The 17,868-nt window shown below is 38.3% G+C and overlaps 4 protein-coding genes across 4 annotated transcripts; 3 read left to right on the top strand and 1 right to left on the bottom strand.

Moving 5' to 3' along the window:
- The first annotated feature begins 2,449 nt into the window (after positions 1-2,449).
- Positions 2,450-3,433, top strand: LOC141651080 (uncharacterized). Its single transcript, XM_074458805.1, has one exon. It carries the CDS (start codon positions 2,450-2,452, stop codon positions 3,431-3,433), a length of 984 nt encoding a protein of 327 aa, XP_074314906.1.
- Positions 3,434-3,916: 483 nt separating this feature from the next.
- On the bottom strand, positions 3,917-6,501 carry LOC141652996 (small ribosomal subunit protein eS24z-like). Its single transcript, XM_074460639.1, has 5 exons — positions 6,315-6,501; positions 6,157-6,198; positions 4,605-4,775; positions 4,333-4,419; positions 3,917-4,222 (listed from the first exon to the last, which is right to left on the bottom strand). Exons 1-5 carry the CDS (start codon positions 6,384-6,386, stop codon positions 4,193-4,195), a joined length of 402 nt encoding a protein of 133 aa, XP_074316740.1. The 5' UTR covers positions 6,387-6,501; the 3' UTR covers positions 3,917-4,192.
- Positions 6,502-7,424: 923 nt separating this feature from the next.
- On the top strand, positions 7,425-9,473 carry LOC141652994 (uncharacterized). Its single transcript, XM_074460638.1, has 3 exons — positions 7,425-7,793; positions 8,565-8,706; positions 9,075-9,473. Exons 1-3 carry the CDS (start codon positions 7,489-7,491, stop codon positions 9,156-9,158), a joined length of 531 nt encoding a protein of 176 aa, XP_074316739.1. The 5' UTR covers positions 7,425-7,488; the 3' UTR covers positions 9,159-9,473.
- Positions 9,474-10,146: 673 nt separating this feature from the next.
- On the top strand, positions 10,147-11,657 carry LOC141652993 (splicing factor SF3a60 homolog). Its single transcript, XM_074460637.1, has 2 exons — positions 10,147-10,470; positions 10,572-11,657. Exon 2 carries the CDS (start codon positions 10,586-10,588, stop codon positions 11,528-11,530), a length of 945 nt encoding a protein of 314 aa, XP_074316738.1. The 5' UTR covers positions 10,147-10,470; positions 10,572-10,585; the 3' UTR covers positions 11,531-11,657.
- Positions 11,658-17,868: the final 6,211 nt, after the last annotated feature.

The raw sequence follows: 17,868 nt of genomic DNA, 5'->3' as shown, positions 1-17,868 counted from the left end.
ATCACATTTGTCTTTTATCTTTAAATTTATACATTGTTACATCCAAACGGGTTGTAAAGACAATTGAACCCCGTTAAAGTGAACACGGATTAACATTGTATTTGCCCATAGTCACTTGTATGAGGTGACGTCTCGAAGTGACTAGAGTGTGACGCGATTGATGGCAAGTTCAAGTGCCATAGAGTCATGTGAGATGACTAGTCGATCACATAGGCAATCAGAACGTTTTGTCGGGCCTTATGACCGCTTATAGAGTTCTGGCAAATTTATATAGCCTGGTCGTGGTGAGAGCTGCTATAGTATTCAAATGAGTCGATTCTTTTGACTAAAGACTATTCACCTAAGATGGCTCGGGCCGATTAACTTTGATTTGTGTTACTACGACCTTCGTAAATGGGGTCAAATGGGCATATTTTGGGTTATGATGGCTGTGGCTAGTCGAAGGGAATGAGTGCGATAGGAATTGTCCATCCCCTTGTCAGGGTTAAAACAATATCTCAGGGCCACTCGAGGAGTAATGAACTGGAAATGCGTGGCCACGCTCGGAAAGTATCTATGATAGATAAGTCCGGTCAATCAGTTATTCTCCAGATCGAGGAAACCACTCTCGATATGATCACTTGCAAGTACGACCTGAAAGTCACCTTGCATTGAGTGGGAGATAGTAATAGGACAAGAGAATTGGTGACGCACACTTGTCGAGGACAAGTGGGAGATTGTTGGGAAAAGTGTCCTCAACAATAGTGCGATTACATGATTTAAATATCATTATTAAATCTCATTTTAAAGAATACAATTGGGAAGTAATTTTGTTACTGTCAACTGGTCAACATATATCGGTAATGATTGGCTGACTAGAGTTTGACATTACTGTCGTGCGACGGTGGTGATCAGTTGACCCCCTAGGTCATACCTATAGGGCAACACTCTTAATTGATTATTTAATTAATCGTATAACGTTACGAGTTAATTAAATTACTTGAAAAATTGACGGACGATTTTGGAAGTGAAATTTACGTATCAAATTGAAATGTGATTAAATGAGATACGGTTTGAGTAATCGAATTGTATCATTACTCGGATGAAATTATTGTTTAAATAAACAATCAGAATTGAATGAATTATTATAAATACAATCTGTTGTGATTTATAAATTGGTAAAATATTTTGGCACAAGTAATTATGAAATTACTAAGTCGATTTTTGTATGTGACGTATTTTTATTAATACGTTGATTTTTAATATGTTAAAAATACATAACAAATTTATGTGACATGTGACATGTGACATATTGACAATTGACAAAAATAATATGGAATCCATATTAACTAAAAGTGCCGAAATATTAGAGGAGTATTAGGCTAAAATTGTGTTTATATTTTAAATAGAAAACATAATGATTAAAAAGCTAGAGTAGCCATGCAACCCTATTTACCTTGTGAAGACAAATATGGGCATGCATTGGCTCCCCTAAAGCTCCTCCCCCCACCGGTTTTTCCTAGAGCATTTAGAGAGTTTTTCTCCTCTAAATTATTCATTCATTCACATTCATAATTTCTAGTGTAAGAAATAAAATTTCCTCTCTACATTTTAATGATAAATTAGAGAGATAATATACTCCAAAATTCCTTCTCCTCTACCCGGTTTTAGGAGCTAAAAACCAAACATTTTTGGTTCAATTTTTCACAAGATTAATATTATACTAGATCAAATAATATTAATTAGATTAAGGGTTAGCTTTGGGTATTATTCCTAAGGAGAGATCCTACACTTGGATCTTGTTCTTCCATTAAAGGAAAGCTCAAGAACAAAAGAAAAGGAGATTTCTTTTGTGCCCATTTGAACCGAAATTTCAATGTAAGGATATGATTTCTTCTCTATTTTATTATATTGTTTGCATGCATAAAATCCACATTTAATTTTATGACAAATTAATTTCGACATATATGAGTATGTTAGTATGTATATGAATCTACATTTCCTTCACTAAGTATTACCCCCATGGGGATGTGATGACGGCAACCTTGGGCACTTATCCGAGTTATACCTGGAGGGGCATCTTAGAGGCGAGAGATATGTTGCGAAGTGGCTGGAGAAGAAGAATTGGAAATGGTTTGTCTACTCGGGTTTGGCATGATGCGTGGTTGGTTGGGACGCAAACAGGGAGGGTTCTTTCTCCTAGAGTGGATGGGTTAGACGGTATGGTAGTTGCGGAGCATATGCATCCTAATGGTAGCGGGTGGAATACGGAGCTTGTCTCGTCCTTGTTTCTTCCGTTTGAATGTGAACGCATTCACAACATCCGGGTTAGTGCGCTGAAGCCGGAGGACACGTGGTATTGGGTGGCGGAGAAAGATGGCGTCTTTACTGTGAAAACCGCCTACTGGAGACTAGCCGGGGAGAAAGAAGCTTTGGAGTTTGGGGGAGTGTAGAATGGGAATATGGAGAAATGGCTCTGGAACAGGCTCTGGAAAGTCCCGGTGTGGCCCCGAGTGAAGCTCTTTTTTGGCAGCTTTGCAATGAGGCATTGGCAACAAGAGCGAATATAGCAAGCCGGGTTCGAGGTGAGTGTTCTTTCTGCTCCTTTTGTAATTCTTTTCTAGAGTCTAGTGTCCATTTATTTCGTGACTGTCCTATCGCTAAACGGGTGTGGGAGGGCCTTGACCTTTCGATGGAGGAGGAAGAGGGGTGCGGGGACTTGCGTAGCTGGGTTGAGGAAAGGTGGAGGGTGTATGGCAGCCGGGAGCATATGCTCTTTATGGTGGGATGCTGGGCCTTGTGGGAACATCGAAATAGTGTCATTTTTTATACAAAGGAGGTGAATCCGCAGGGGGTGATAAGGAGGACGTGGGATGTGGTGGAGGAGATCGAAGGTGGGGGTTATGGTAGGCTGAACCAACGAGGTGTGGGAGGACGTGAGGAGCAGGCTGTGAGGAAGGGTTGGACTCGGCCACCTGAGGATTTTGTCAAGGTGAATGTTGATGCGGGTACTAAGGAAGGCGAGGGGATTAGCGTGGGGGTGATTTGCAGGGACGAGAGGGGTGAAGTTATGTGGGGGGTGTCCGAGGTCATGGAGCAAAATTGGGAGCCTCAATTTGCGGAAGCTGTGGCGGTGCTGGAAGGTATGAAGGAAGCGAAGAGGCGCGGGCATCAAAAAATCATGGTAGAAAGTGACTGCTTGGTGCTGATTGAATCGTTGAAGAAGAAGAAGTCCGGAAGAAATATGTTTGCTTTAATTTTAGATGTAATTTTATTGTTATGCATCTCTTTTAATTCGGTTGCATGGTCGTATACTAGTCGTACAAACAATGGTGCGGCGCATGCTTTAGCTCATTTATTTCCTAGGGTAGTTGGTAGATTGCTTTGGTCGGGAGTTTTACCACCGACTGTGGACGATTTTGTTACCGTTGATTCGTTATTAGTAATGCAGTAAAGCCTTCGGGCTTTCCCTTTCAAAAAAAAAAAAAAATACAATTTGTATTGGTTGTATAGTCTACTTCGCCCTAAGAACCAACCTATCCACTAATCTAGCAATTTATCCACTAGACTTGGGTTGTTGCAAAGCAGTAGCGGACTACAAAAACCACTAGGGCAAGATGTATACACGTTGCCAAATCGATAGACACAAGAATTAAGGTAGAAATACTTGACAATAATCACCCTTCTTAGACGTTGGGTTCAGAAGCCACATAACAAGGGCGGTAAAGCAATGGACAACTGTGCAATGGCAACAAAAGGCAACCGTTCCAAGATAGTGAAGAATTTTTTCCCCAACAATAATCAAGCAAGCCAATTCACATATACTCTGTACAGTACATATGAGGGTTGAGGCCGTCTCATTTTGGATAAACATACAAGTCGCACAATATAACATCGAAAATAAAGCACGTGGACAAGAAAAATTACGCAACGAGGGTCACCAAAATTTGAACTTCCAAAATATAGTGCAAACTGCAAGGAGTGGAGGTCCTCAAACTTGAGTAAATAAAGATCTTAAAAGCTAATATTGTACCCTGTTATAACAAAAATAATCCATTGCACGACAAAAGTCTAGAAACATTAACTCAAGCGACTAAGTCGAATTAAGGAGAACAAGATACAAAAATAGCCAAGAGGGAAAATGTAGGGCGATTTTAGACCATGCTACGACAATAACTTCTCCACCAAGGCATACATCATCATCAACAGCAGCTTACTTCTTCTTAGCCTCGTTAGCCTTGATCTGCCAGAAAATTACAAGTCGGTTAGACATGCAGATATACGTCTTTTTGGAATGTGACCACTAAAATTATCTACAACTTTAAACAAGCATTTTCAAAATATAGTGCAAACCTTCTTGACACCACGGATCTTCTTTGCTCTGTTCTTCCTTTCTTTAAGCTGTTTCCTGGACTTCTCAACCCTGGTGTCCAATCCATTCTGCATCATAGAAACCAAATGAAAAAGGATCAAATACAAAGGAAGAATTTGTAGATGTATTAAGCATCAAATACAAAGGAAGAATTTGTAGAGGTATTAAACAGTAGCCAACTTTGAGATCTAATACAGTCCGTGTAGCTGTATTAAGCATCAAATACAAAGGAAGAATTTGTAGATGTATTTACCCTAACAAGTCTGTATTTGGGCTCAAACTTCTTGGCGCTCTCAACAGAGTCGTAAATCAGACCAAAACCAGTGGATTTGCCTCCTCCAAAATGAGTACGGAACTTAAAGACAAAGATTGCATTTGGGTCTCGTACATCATACATTCTGGTTAGCTTTTCCTTCAATTCAGCCTGAAGGTAAATAAGATAGCCAATGTGTAAATAGTAGCAAAAAAACAAGGTAAATAACTATCAGGAAGCCAACGCTAGTAAACAAGAGTAACAACATAAGAGAAACGATTAATCCTGTGAAAAATCCCAGCGTTTCTGATATAAACTCGGAAGCACATCGTTATGGTGTACCACTTAAATCAATACATAGATAAATAGACAAACATGACCATAAGTCTATGCTTGATAGATTTGAAATCATCAAATATCAAACTAATACTCCCTTCTTTCAAATGAATTCCATATGTTCGATTAAAATATACCTCACATATGAATATAAAATGTATGGAATCCATTTGAATTGGGGGAGTATGAGTGATAAATATATCTCATCCACGGTTTTAAGGCAATGAATACGATCAAACAAATGAGAACCATAGACACACTAGGCTTAAGCTCAACGGGAACGAGCTTAAGAGGCTATAGAATCATAAATGTAAGCAAAAGAAAATCCATAATTTATGGAAACAAGTACCCAATTAGAAGGCATTTCCTCCTAAAATGATTGAAACATTAACTGGGTTAAAATTAGACAACATTTCCTCCTAAAATGACACATTCAATATCATTACATATACTCAATTTCCTACAATCGAACTACTCTAGGCAACAACCCGAAGCTGCAAACAAATGCTTATCCATAAATTTACAAAAGCCGTGAGACTAAAACCTTCACATTGCTGAACAAGAGAAGCTGACATTTGTTAAAATCATGATAACTTGATATCAATGATTGCCCCGTGGCAAAAACATGATTGTCATAAAACCGTATACTCTATTCATTTCCAAGGAAGCTTTAAGGAGAACCAAATTCATCCATAAATTAACAAGTTCACATCGACGATATCATCATAATGTATACTTGCTATTGTTCGTATTAGACAACATATCCTCAAAAAATGAAGCATTTAATTTCAATGCATCCTAACAAAAACAATAGCGTCCTAAAATCTAACTACTCTATTCATCTTCGACGAAGATAAGGAAGCTGTATGCGAAATGAAACATTCCTCGTAAAATGAAACATTCAATGTTAATGCATCCTAACAAAAACATCAATGTCCTAAAATCTGAACAACTCTATTCATCTACGAGATGATAAGGAAGGGGTAAGCGAAAGCGAATCCATGAATTTAATAAAGAAAAAAAGCTCAACTTGATGAATTCATGATAACTTAACTAGTAATTAAGCAGATTTGACAGCAATTTTTTCACAAAATGATAACAATCAATATAATTACCTCCTAACTAAAACATCATTGAACTAAAATCTACTTTCTTCACGCATTTTCAACAAATCATACAACAAAACTTGAAACGAATTTGAGAATAATGAACAAACCTTAGATACATTAGCGCGTCCTGGATGAAGAACATCAATAACCTAAAAAAAACACACAAAAATCATCAATAACAAAATAAAAAATAAACAAAACTGAAATTAATTAACTAATCAATCAGTTAATTAAGTAAAAAATGAGAACGAAGAAAGAACCATACGAATTGTTTGCGAGAAAGGAGACGGTTGGTCATGAACTTGCGAGTACGGATAGTAACAGCTTTGTCCGCCATTGTTTCTCTCTCCTGAAGCTTGTCGTTGCTGCGAAAATGCGGCGGCGGTAGAGATTTCTAGGGTTTGTGATAAGAGAAGCGCAACAAATGAAGAGGGTGATACTTATGTGAGAATGCTAGGGTTTAAGTATTACCGTGTATTAGTAGTGGACTGCTCATGGTAGAGGTTAAGTTGGCCCATTTTGTGTTTGGCCCATGTGGCTTCTTCATTTAAGCTCGATTTATCGAAGATGTCTTAGTCTAGCGATTAGGTGTGCACTTCGTAAATTTAAGCTCGGTTTTTTTCAACTTATTTTTAGTTCCATTTTAGGTTATTTTAATTAATAAATAATTTTCTATTTATTTATCAATTTTATTTATAAAAAGAATATACTTTTTACAAATTAATTTATTTATGTAAAATTCATTTCATATGTATGAATAATATTACATGCATAAAAAAATCTTCGGATACAAAATTGGTAAAGTTCTATGGAATATTATTAAATCTGTGATAAATGTTACAAAATTGATAAAATTTTCAACAAAAAGAAATTGTTATAAATATTATAAATATTTAACTAAAATAAATATTTTATGCAATATAAATCTTACTATCAAATTTTTTATGTTAGTATTTAGGTTAAAATATACGAATGAAATTCAATTTTAATTTTTTTTTTGACAAAGTTAAGGGAGGAAATTACTACATTTGAAATTTCAGAAGTTTAATTTATCCTACGGATTATTGGATTAAGCCTCATTTGCCTTTCCTAATCACAATTAGACCACGGCGACCAGTACCTGGCCCGATACCTGAACTCAAGACCCGCACTCGACCCTTATTGACTTGACCCAGTATAAGCCAATATAAATGTATATTGTTGCAAACTGATTATTATCCATAATTAACTTGAAAATAATTGCTACGAAAATGAGCGGAATTCGAATTACCTGACCCAAGCCGAAATATGCAAACCAAAATTAACCCGGCCCAAGCACGATTACGTTGATTGATCGGTCTAATCACAACAAAGGAAATTCCTAGCAATCCAAGAGTCGAACCAAAACCTTCGTATCTTTGCAATATCAAAGACCAAACCTTGAACAAACCAAGCAAAAAATGGCACTTCAATGCACCAATCTTACCTTTCCTAGTGTCACTCTCTCCAATCCCTTGAGAACCCATTATCACCAATCAAAAACCCACCTCAATTATCCAAATTTCACCTCAAAATTCCCATCTAACATCCATCAATTTGTTAATTACAGCAGTAAAATTGTAAAAATAAGAAGCAAGTCTAATAATGAGAAAGTAGAGGCTTTTGAGTTCAAAGATGATGATAAGGGTGTAGTTGATGATATGGAAGGTTATCTTAATTCTCTTTCACTTGAATATGATTCTGTTTGGGATACCAAACCCTCTTGGTAATTCTTCCTTTAATCATTAAAATGGCTTATTTGTTTCATTATTGTAGTCGGGTTATTCGATTCTTGTCGCAATTTTCATCTTGGGTCATCGGAAAAGAATTGATCTTTATCCTGTGTTAGTTAGTGCTTGATGAAGTGATTAGTCATATTTAGCTTATTGAATTATGAGGTGTTTTGTTACATACCTGGTACCACGTCCGCGTCCCATTTATTTGTTTACCTTTTTTTTTATTCTTTGCGATGAATAATTTAAGCAAAGGTAAACAAATGATTTAGACGGAGGGAGTATATGAAATAAGGTAGGTAATTGCATATATATTTCTGAAACATAAGACTAGAACTGGCTGTTGCATTAGTATGTAAAAGCAATGATGCTTGATTCCATAAGGCTATGTGTGGTAGGATGTCGTCGCAATGTAATGATCTTGGTTATCTAGTGTATTAGTGCAAATTGGATGACGGAAATGAAATGTGTAGGTGACCTTTGGAAGCACTGAATTATGAATACTGTTATATTTGATCCTGTATAATGGCTACTGTATAACTTTGATTCGAGCCTCCTTGAAGCTACTGAAAAAACGGTCATAGAGCTGTAGCCTGTTACGGTATCCTTTGAGCAAGCTATTGATGTTAGGTGACATAAAACATGGAAGCCTGATTGTGTATGAATGATAAATTGATAAAAACAAATGTTCATGTTGTCGAACTTTGATGTTGAATATTTGAGATTTTTGTCAGTCTCATAGGGAGCATCGTATTTTCTCATAGGTGCCAACCATGGACGATAGCCCTTACTGGTGTATCAGTGATAGCATGCAGTTGGCTCATTCTGCATTCGGTCATTGTAACTGCATTAGCGTCATCTCTAATCGCTGCATGGTGGTACATCTTCCTATATTCGTATCCAAAGGTTTGCCTCCCCTTTACTACTAGTACTACAACTTAGTTGGATATATCAAATCTGAAATATTATGTCTCTTCAAAATCGTCTTATGACAAGATAGAGTAATCATTCAAACAAGGACGGCACTTAATTGCCAGTATATCGACATTTGAGACTATCAGAAGGAGTTATACACAAAGGAGAGTAATTATGGTCATGGATCCCTAGTATTAGGTTCGGAATCTATGCTAAATCATCTTTGCCCTTTTTACTACATTTTTGATTAAGTAGGTTGAATGTTATGGTGTCCATTCTCTCATTTGTGTGTGTCAATTTTTACGTCTTGGATATGAAGACGGTGTAAGAGTAAAGGGCTGATTTTTTCAATATTGCAGTCATATTCAGACATGATAGCTGAGCGAAGAAAAAGAGTGTCAGGTGGCCTTGAGGATACGTATGGATCTGCAAAGAATCAGTAATATGATTAATATGAACATCGGCACTAACAGACATCCTCTCGTTCAAGCCATTCATTAGTGATTTGTAGATACGCATCAGATAGACTTTACAGTACTCCTAAGTTGTAAGGTAGCTCCTAAGTTCCTTCACGGAGGCCTTGTACGCAAAACTTGGAATTCATTCTTAAGCACTGGCATTTACATTTCAGGATCCAATTCTGTATATGCAACTTTTTTTGTAATTCTTTTTTTTGAAGGACATATCAGAGTTATCAGACGGTATCCTGCAATTTCCCGGAGCCATTGAGGCACAAGGGTATTGTTGTTGTTGTGAAATACGGAGTATCAGATGGTCATTCTATTTCAGTGAAGGCTCCCTTAAAAACTACTCCTCAGTCACCAAACAAAACTGTTACTATGTCAACTCCCACCACCCATTTGGCAACACGAACGCTTGTGGGTGCTTAAGTGGAACGAGGTGAGACTAGCAATGGGACATCGCCCTTTGCCAATGAAAATTGAAAAGTTCGAAATTTCTAGTGTTTTTTTTTTTTTTTTTTTTTTTTTTTTTTTTTTTTTTTTTGTAAGTTAGTCCCGCTATTACATCAATTCATGATTCCCTCACTGAAAAGCAGAGACATTAGAGTAAAAATGATCTGGATTTGCATGTTTAGTACCCATTGTTAGACTCATGTTAGTTAACTGACCCCAGATCATTTTTGGGTTAGGGCTTTGTTGTTGTAATCAATTTTTTTTTTCTTCAAGTCTCTCTTAAGACGGATATTCGTCTTAAGGTTAAATCGGGTCAAATACTTTAAACAAGACAAAAGTGAAATGCCTAGGTATTAACTCGATGTTTGTCCAATTCATATAAATGGTTAATATTTGACCCGTTTAAAGCATAAGACGGGAGTATCCGTCTTAAATGAGAATTTGTGTTTTTTTTATTGGTACAAAATAATCTAGGAGTGTCTAGCAAACGAACCTAACAGGAATAGAATTTATATGAGATTAGGATTAGAATTTAGGAAATCTTTCCAAAAGAACCGGATTAGAGATCAACTTAAACCGTCATACTATATGTATATATATATAAAGCAACCTTTCCACCAAACAAGAGCAAGAAAAAGTGATTAAGAATCAAGAATTTGTTTAACAAACTAACCCAAATTATTGCAGACAGCAATAACATGACTTCCCTGATGCATTCGAGACTACAAAACCCGGTAACAGCAGGTTCGCGGGTTGTTCGTGATGGAGAGGATATTGAGAGTATGCTTGCTGTATTCGAAACACTCGTAATTCCGTTCAGTGGTGAAGAATGTTTTGGAAGGTATTTAGATTTACACCAACATTATAATAAGTACATTAACTCTGAATTTGGCAAACGCGTTACCGTTACATATATTGAGTATTTAGCCAAATTTCCTGCAGTTGATGATGAAGATATGATTCCTGCAAGGCTGAAATCTAAGAGGGAGTATCAGGACTACATTGCAGGAATACTTGAGTACTTGGTTTCGTTCTTGGATCGTGCACACCCGTTGATTTTCTTGGATAGGGTGTTCAAGAATTTGGAGACGGAGTTGGAGGAGAGGTGCGCAAAGAAGCGGCCTAGGGATGGGTTCGAGCTTGATCAGTATGACACGGTGGAGAGTTTGATGGAGTTGGGACCGGAGAAGCTGAAGGAGGTGTTGGATTGTTTAGGGCTGAAGTCAGGAGGGACTTTGCAGCAAAGGGCGGAAAGAGTGTTTCTTGCTAAAGATACTAATCTAGACGACATGAGTCGAAAATATTTCAGGAACGACAAGAAGGAAGAGAGAGGTAAAGAAACTGCCCTTGTAGAAGCTAAAGTGAAGAAGCTATGTGAGATATTGAAAGAGACTATTGAACGAACCCGAGAACATGTCGTGAACAGGCAAGGAATGAGTTCGAATGAACGAAAGCTTGAGGATGAGTATTATGAGGATTCAAGTCGGGATGACGAGGGTGGTGAAGAGGAGGAAGAGGAAGCGGTGTCCAACCCGTTAAAGTTACCATTAGGGTTTGATGGGAAGCCGATACCATATTGGCTATACAAGCTCCATGGATTAGGGCAGAAGTTCAACTGTGAGATATGTGGGGATCATACTTACTGTGGCCGGAGAGAGTTTGAGATGCACTTCAAGGAGTCGCGTCACCAGCACGGTATGCGATGTCTTGGTATACCTAACACCAAGAGCTTCCATGAAATCACGTCGATTGAAGAAGCAAAGAAGTTGTGGGAGGAGATTAAGCAGAGGCGACAGTCGAGTAAATGGCTACCTGAGGTCTATGAGGAATTTGAAGACAGTGAGGGCAATGTTTATAATAAGAAGACTTACACTGATCTATCCAGGCAGGGCCTTATTTGATGCTTAAACTCGAATTATTATTTCAAGTTCATATGTTAATTTTGATGAAATTTTAGTTATGTTTGTATCGAATTATATGTCATGATTTTTGATGTTCTATATTTCAACTAAAGGAACTAGTTTTTGTTGGTGTATGGGGGAGTATAGGAAGTAGACTGGAGATTAGTTATTAGTTTCTTTAGTTGATTAGTTTTTTTTTTTTTTTTTTTTGGTAGCAGAAAAGAAAGGTTCCTTACGATTCTCCACTTCTCGTGCACATGATGAGTAGAGGGGTACCTGCAAAGCATAGGAGTAAAAGGGGCGCCTGATGGCTTCTTAGACGAGAGAATCTTACACATCTTAGGACGAGCTGAAAAGATGAAAGGCAGAGAGGCAGGAACGCTTGGATCATTAATACCACCTCTAGTGTTATTTTGGGGGATATGAGTACTAGGAGAAGAAAAATTGTCACAAATTGAAGATGCGCTTGAAGTCACGGCCTCAGTAGATGACGCGCTCAAGCTTGCGCTAGGAATATCAAGTTTCACATTGATAACCTCAGAAGAAGTCATGTCTTCGTTCATAGCCCCCATCATCTTAGATTTCCACTTTTTAGGACATCTCCTCCTCTTCTTCTTCTTTTTACATCGTTCTCTTATACTGTCTCGTTCCTTAGTAGTCTCACCATTAAGAATACGAATTGTTAAAGTTGACAAATTACGTTTACGGTAAAAGCTCACCGTTTTACCATCCATCAACTTTTTATAAGATTCCGCGGGGATCCTTAGACGGGAATTACCCCCTCTCTTTTTGGAGAACTCCAGAACTGACTTATTGGCACAAAAATTTTGACCCTCCGTCACTTCCATATTCACACTCTCATTATCCTTTATACTCACATCCTTTGGATCATCCATCACCTCTGTGACCACACTTTCACTATCTTTTATACCTACATTAGATACCGAGATATCCGGGACATGAACAGGCTTCTTATTGTTCTCATCCACGCAATCTTTAGTAGCAACCTCCAGCATTCTTTTACCATTTTCCTTAATGAGAAGGTGACCTTTTACCACATCTAATTCCCTTAAAACATCCTTATTACTAGGTTCAACCACTAAGGCCTCCACCAAATCCAATCCAGCTTTCGAAAACTTTTTCAACTTCATATAAGCAACCGCCCTACGAAAAAGTGCCTTAACATTACAAGGAAATGAATCCAAAATCATGGAGCATAAACCCGAAGCAGCTCTATACTCCTCAAGTTTCAGGGCACAAGCAGCCATATTAGAAATAAGGGAAACAGCAAGGTCAGATAATGATTGAATATCTTCACCTCCAATATTTCCCAAACTTAAGCTAAGCAATTTACAAGCTTCATCATAACACGTTGCAGCACTATCAAAATGATTTTGCCTAAAAATACCGTTCCCCTATCTTTAAGCTCCCTCACCTCAGCTAAGATTAACGGAGCTGACCCCTACAATTTCATAAAAGAGCCTAACATCCTATCCCCATCATTCTCCATAAACTCATCGCTCACATGGGCACAAGCAAAAGTTTCAAGAAATTTATAGTGACCGGTAGAAGAAGACATCATTCAACTACCGAAAAAGCGGAAACGAGTACACCTTAAATCCCGAAAAAAAAACAGAACAAAAGTGACTAACCAAAGACCCAGCGAAGACAGATGAAAGATCAAGCACCTCGAAACAATTAACCACTAGAAGAAACTCGGAGCTTGACTGGCAAGAAAATGGAAAACACAAAAAGCAGGAAAAAAGGGGACCTTATATCAAAACAACCAGCAGAAGGATGCAAGCAAGATCCCCACCGAAAAAAATCAAGTACCAACCGGCCGTGATGCACAAAACGCAGCTCCCAGCAGGAAAAGCGCTCCAAGGAAGTCGCACCAGATGAAGAAATCCGCGACAAACGATCGATAAACAACCCTCGAAAGCAACGAACAGACCGAAGATCAATCAAAATCCCTCTTATTCCAACAACAGGAAAGCAATCGACTGATAGCAGAAAGGAACCGAATTGAAAAGGTTGGAAAAACCTCGCCGGCAACCTAAAGAGGCGACCGGAGTAGTCGCCGACGAGGAGGTGGTCGATTTTTTCAGGGTTTTTTTAATTTTGGGGCTTTTTTTGGGTTTCTCTCTCTACGGGAGCTATTTACGTACAAATTCCTTTAGTTGATTAGTTGAAGGTTGATTAGTTGAATTTTAGTTTGAAGGAATTAGTTTGTGTATTATTTGTTTGTGAAATTTTTGGGATACATCAAAATGGGAGGGTGGACCTCTATTTATAGTGTTCCTCCTCCTATTACAACCCAAGAACACTTTAGAATTGAGCATTCTAGAGTAACCTAGACATGGACGTCTTTAGACTTTTCATATACATACAAAATATCTTCTAGAATGTTCTAGGTTTTTCTACATACACCTAGAACATTCATGTCTCTTCTAGACCCTTTTACTCTTCTAGACTATTCTAATATGTACATGAGTATTCTAGAATATTCTAGATGTTTCTACATTATTCTAGAATATTCCGCAACCTTCTAGAACACTCCAGAAAAGTCTCACACTTCAACACTCCTCCTTGAGACTTTTGGAGTGACGCCGAGCTTTGATCTTAGAAACTCGAACCTTGCTATCGGTAAAGCCTTGGTTAAAATGTCAGCTAGCTGGAACTCGGATGGGCAATGGATAAGTTCCACTTCTTTTTCTTGCTCAGCATCTCGAAGTACATAGAACCTCACTTTCATGTGCTTTGTCTTGCTGAAGCACACTGGATTCTTCGCGATGACAATTGCTGACTTGTTATCCACAATAACCTTGGTTGCTCTTTCTTGCTTGTAGCTCAAGTCCTCAAGTATCTTCCTTAGCCATATTACTTGATTGACGGTGGCTGAAGCTGCAACGTACTCGGCCTCGGATGTTGATTGAGCTACGATGTCTTGCTTCTTTGAATTCCATGAGAATACTCCTCAGCCGAAAGTAAATGCATAGCCTGAAGTACTTTTCATGTCATCTACCGATCCTGCCCAGTTAATGCCGAAGTAGGCTATTAATCTTCGATTGTCGCAAGGCTGGTAAAATACTCCAAACTCTAGAGTACCCTTTAGATATCGAAGTACTCTCTTCGCTGTACCCATGTGAACCTCACTTGGTTTGCTCATAAATCTTGATAATAAGCTTGTGGCGAACATAAGATCAGGTCTTGTAGCTGTGAGGTAAAGTAAGCTTCCAACCAAGTTTCAGTATTGCTTGAGATCAACTTCTTTTGACCCATCATTTTTGGATAGCTTCTCATTCAAGACCAAAGGAGTAGAAATCGGCTTAGAGTTCTCCATCTTGAACCTTTTGAGGATTTCCCGGGCATACTTAGTTTGAGAAATGAAGATTCCATCTTCTGCTTGATGGACTTCCATGTCAAGGAAGAAATTCATTAAGCCTAAATCCGTCATTTCAAACCTTTTCTTCATCTCCTCCTTAAATGTAAGGATCATTTGGGCATTGTTTCCTCTGACAAGCAAATCATCAACATAGAGAGAAACAATAAGAACATCACCTTGTTTTTTCTTCACATATAGCGTATGCTCATTTTTACTCCTCGTAAATCGTTGCTCAAGGAAGTAAGAATCAATCTTGCTGTACCACACCCTTGGAGCTTGTTTGAGGCCATATAGAGCCTTTTTCAGCTTGCACACATTTTCTTCATTTCCTTGTGTGACAAAGCCTGGAGGTTGCTCAATGTATATCTCCTCCTCGAGTTCTCCATTAAGGAAGGCAGATTTGACATCAAGTTGATAAATTTTCCATCTTTCTTGAGCAGCTAGAGCAATAAGAATCCTTACCATATCATGACGAGCAACTGGAGCAAATGTGTCTCCGTAGTCTATTCCAACTTTTTGTGAGTACCCTTTCACGACCAATCTTGCTTTGTACTTATTGATTGAGCCATATGGATTCAACTTTGTTTTGTAGACCCATTTCACTCCAATCACCTTTCGATCCTTGGGTTTTTCCACTAATTCCCAGGTGTTATTCTTCTTTATCATGTTTATTTCTGTCTCCATTGCGTCTTGCCACTCTTTGTACTTGGAAGCCTCATCATAGTCTCTTGGCTCCTCAAAAGCGAAGTAGCATCTCTCACATTCCTCTTCATTCAGATTAATAACGGGACATTCTGCATAAATTTCGGAGAGATCTTTCTTACCTCGAGGTCCCATAGCATTCTCCGAATTGTCGTTTGAGGATGGAGAGTGTGCATGCATTGGAGTTGATGGAGGTGTAGGAAGATCATTATTGTTGATCGTATCATCATCACCTTCTGGTGGATGTTGGTGATCAGGAACTAGGATCACATTTCTTTCCATATTGCATCTTCATCAAACTCCACGTCTCGGGTTATCATAATCTTCTCTGTATTGGGATTGAAAATCCAGTAAGCCTTTGATTTTGAGTCGTAGCCAAGAAATATACCTTTCTCCCCCTTATTATCAAGCTTGCTCCTTTTTTGTGCTGGGACATGAGCATAACAGATCGAGCCAAACACCTTTAAATGTTTAACCGTTGGTTTTTTACCACTCCAGACCTCTACTGGAGTTTTTCCTTTAACTGCCTTTGTTGGTAGTCTATTTAGTAGATAAACCGCGGTGTAGACAACTTCTGCCCAAAATTTCTTTGGCATTTTCTTTTCGGCCAACATGCATCTGGCCATCTCCATCACCGTCCTATTCTTTCTTTCGGATACCCCGTTTTGTTGTGGAGTATATCCTGCCGTGAGCTGATGTTCTACACCTTCATCTTCACAAAATTGGTCAAATTGTGAAGAAGTATATTCTTTCCCGCGGTCAGATCTTATCATCTTTAATCTGCACCCGCTTTGATTTTCAACGAGAGTTTTGAATTTTTGAAAGACTTGGAATACTTCTGATTTTTGTTTCATAAAATATACCCAAGTCATTCGAAAAAAGTAATCAATAAACAGGATAAAGTACCCCGTTTCTAAGATGAGATAAAGTTCTTTGAAGACCGCATACATACGTCTGTGTGAACAAGCTCTAACTTTTTACTTGCCCTCCATGCTTGACCCTTTGGAAATGGCAGGCGGTGTTGCTTTCCAAGTTGACAAGGTTCGCATAGTTCTTTAGTTGCTTGAATCATTGGAAAATCCCGCACAACTTTCTACTTGTGTAAGTCGGCTAGTGCGCGTAAGTTGAAATGTCCGTACCTTCTATGCCATAGCCAGGTCTCCGCGGCGTGAGCTCGATATGATGACTCTAGGCCATACTTCCATTTCAAGGAGAAGCTTTTATTTTCCATGGCAACTTTAGCAATCTCCTTATTTCCGGGGTCATATATGGTACAATGATTATTCGCAAAGACTAGTGAATAACCATTCTTGATCATTTGTGCCACACTTAGCAAATTTTCAGCAAGATCCAGGACAAGCAGCAAATCTTTAATGTATTTTGTACCCCGATTAGTTGGAACAATGATCGTACCTTTGCCCTTTGATGTCAGAACTTCACCATTCCCCATTCGTACCGGAGTTTGGACGGAAGTATCCAACTCACTAAAGATTCTTGTATCATTCGTCATGTGACTTGTACAACCACTGTCAATTAGCCACCTACTTTCTTTGCTTGAAATCTTTGCTTGGCCGGCATAGAAGAGGTGCTCATTATTAACGTTACTTGAATAATGAGCTTGGTCTTTGGACTCCATTTGTTTTTGTCTACATTCTTTTTTAATGTGCCCATACATCTTACAATGGTGACACTGGGGCTTGCCTTTGAAATAACAATTCTTTTCTGCATGATTATTCTTTCCCCAAATGCCACAAGGAGGAAACTTACCCTTTGATTGTGATATTTGTTTATTGCCACCATCGTCGCTTTTCTTCTTCCAATCTCCGGATCGTTTTTCTTTATGTGATGACTTGAACACATCCTCGGAAGAAGATTCTCTAGTCTTGAATTTTTGATCATAGGCGAGTAAGGATTGATAGGCTATCGCATACCTATGCAAAGATAATATTTATACCCTAGCAAAACAAATGAATGTAGTACGTAGGGGTCGAACTATAGAGAGACGGGAGTTGTTAATTAGTTGTTATGGATTGAATTTTGCCTTGGTAGATTAACGTTTGTTGATTGGTTGGTTGGATTATGGAAGAAAACAATAATGATAAAGAAATTATCTAGGGAGGTCGGGTCACACATGCTAATTACGTAAATGTTTATGTCAAGTTAGGAAGTTGATTTTGCGGTAAATGTTTAGGCTTAAAGACACCCACTTCTCGATCTTAGCGTCAACCATAGATCGGGTCCTAGAGAAACT

This window comes from Silene latifolia, chromosome 4 (genome assembly GCF_048544455.1).
Source record: "Silene latifolia isolate original U9 population chromosome 4, ASM4854445v1, whole genome shotgun sequence".
Taxonomy (NCBI): Eukaryota; Viridiplantae; Streptophyta; class Magnoliopsida; order Caryophyllales; family Caryophyllaceae; genus Silene; species Silene latifolia.
Note: the sequence above shows the minus strand (reverse complement) of the source record. Positions and strands in the feature narration are given on the sequence as shown.

Excerpts from the sequence above, each read along its gene's own strand:
- LOC141652996 (XM_074460639.1), bottom strand. The coding sequence starts at position 6,386 with ATGGCGGACAAAGCTGTTACTATCCGTACTCGCAAGTTCATGACCAAC. Across the intron at positions 6,199-6,314 it reads TCCTTTCTCGCAAACAATTC|GTTATTGATGTTCTTCATCC; the intron begins GTATGGTTCTTT and ends TGTTTTTTTTAG. Across the intron at positions 4,776-6,156 it reads GACGCGCTAATGTATCTAAG|GCTGAATTGAAGGAAAAGCT; the intron begins GTTTGTTCATTA and ends ATTTACCTTCAG.
- LOC141652994 (XM_074460638.1), top strand. The coding sequence starts at position 7,489 with ATGGCACTTCAATGCACCAATCTTACCTTTCCTAGTGTCACTCTCTCC. Across the intron at positions 7,794-8,564 it reads TGGGATACCAAACCCTCTTG|GTGCCAACCATGGACGATAG; the intron begins GTAATTCTTCCT and ends ATTTTCTCATAG. Across the intron at positions 8,707-9,074 it reads TCCTATATTCGTATCCAAAG|TCATATTCAGACATGATAGC; the intron begins GTTTGCCTCCCC and ends TCAATATTGCAG.
- LOC141652993 (XM_074460637.1), top strand. The coding sequence starts at position 10,586 with ATGATTCCTGCAAGGCTGAAATCTAAGAGGGAGTATCAGGACTACATT.
- LOC141651080 (XM_074458805.1), top strand. The coding sequence starts at position 2,450 with ATGGCTCTGGAACAGGCTCTGGAAAGTCCCGGTGTGGCCCCGAGTGAA.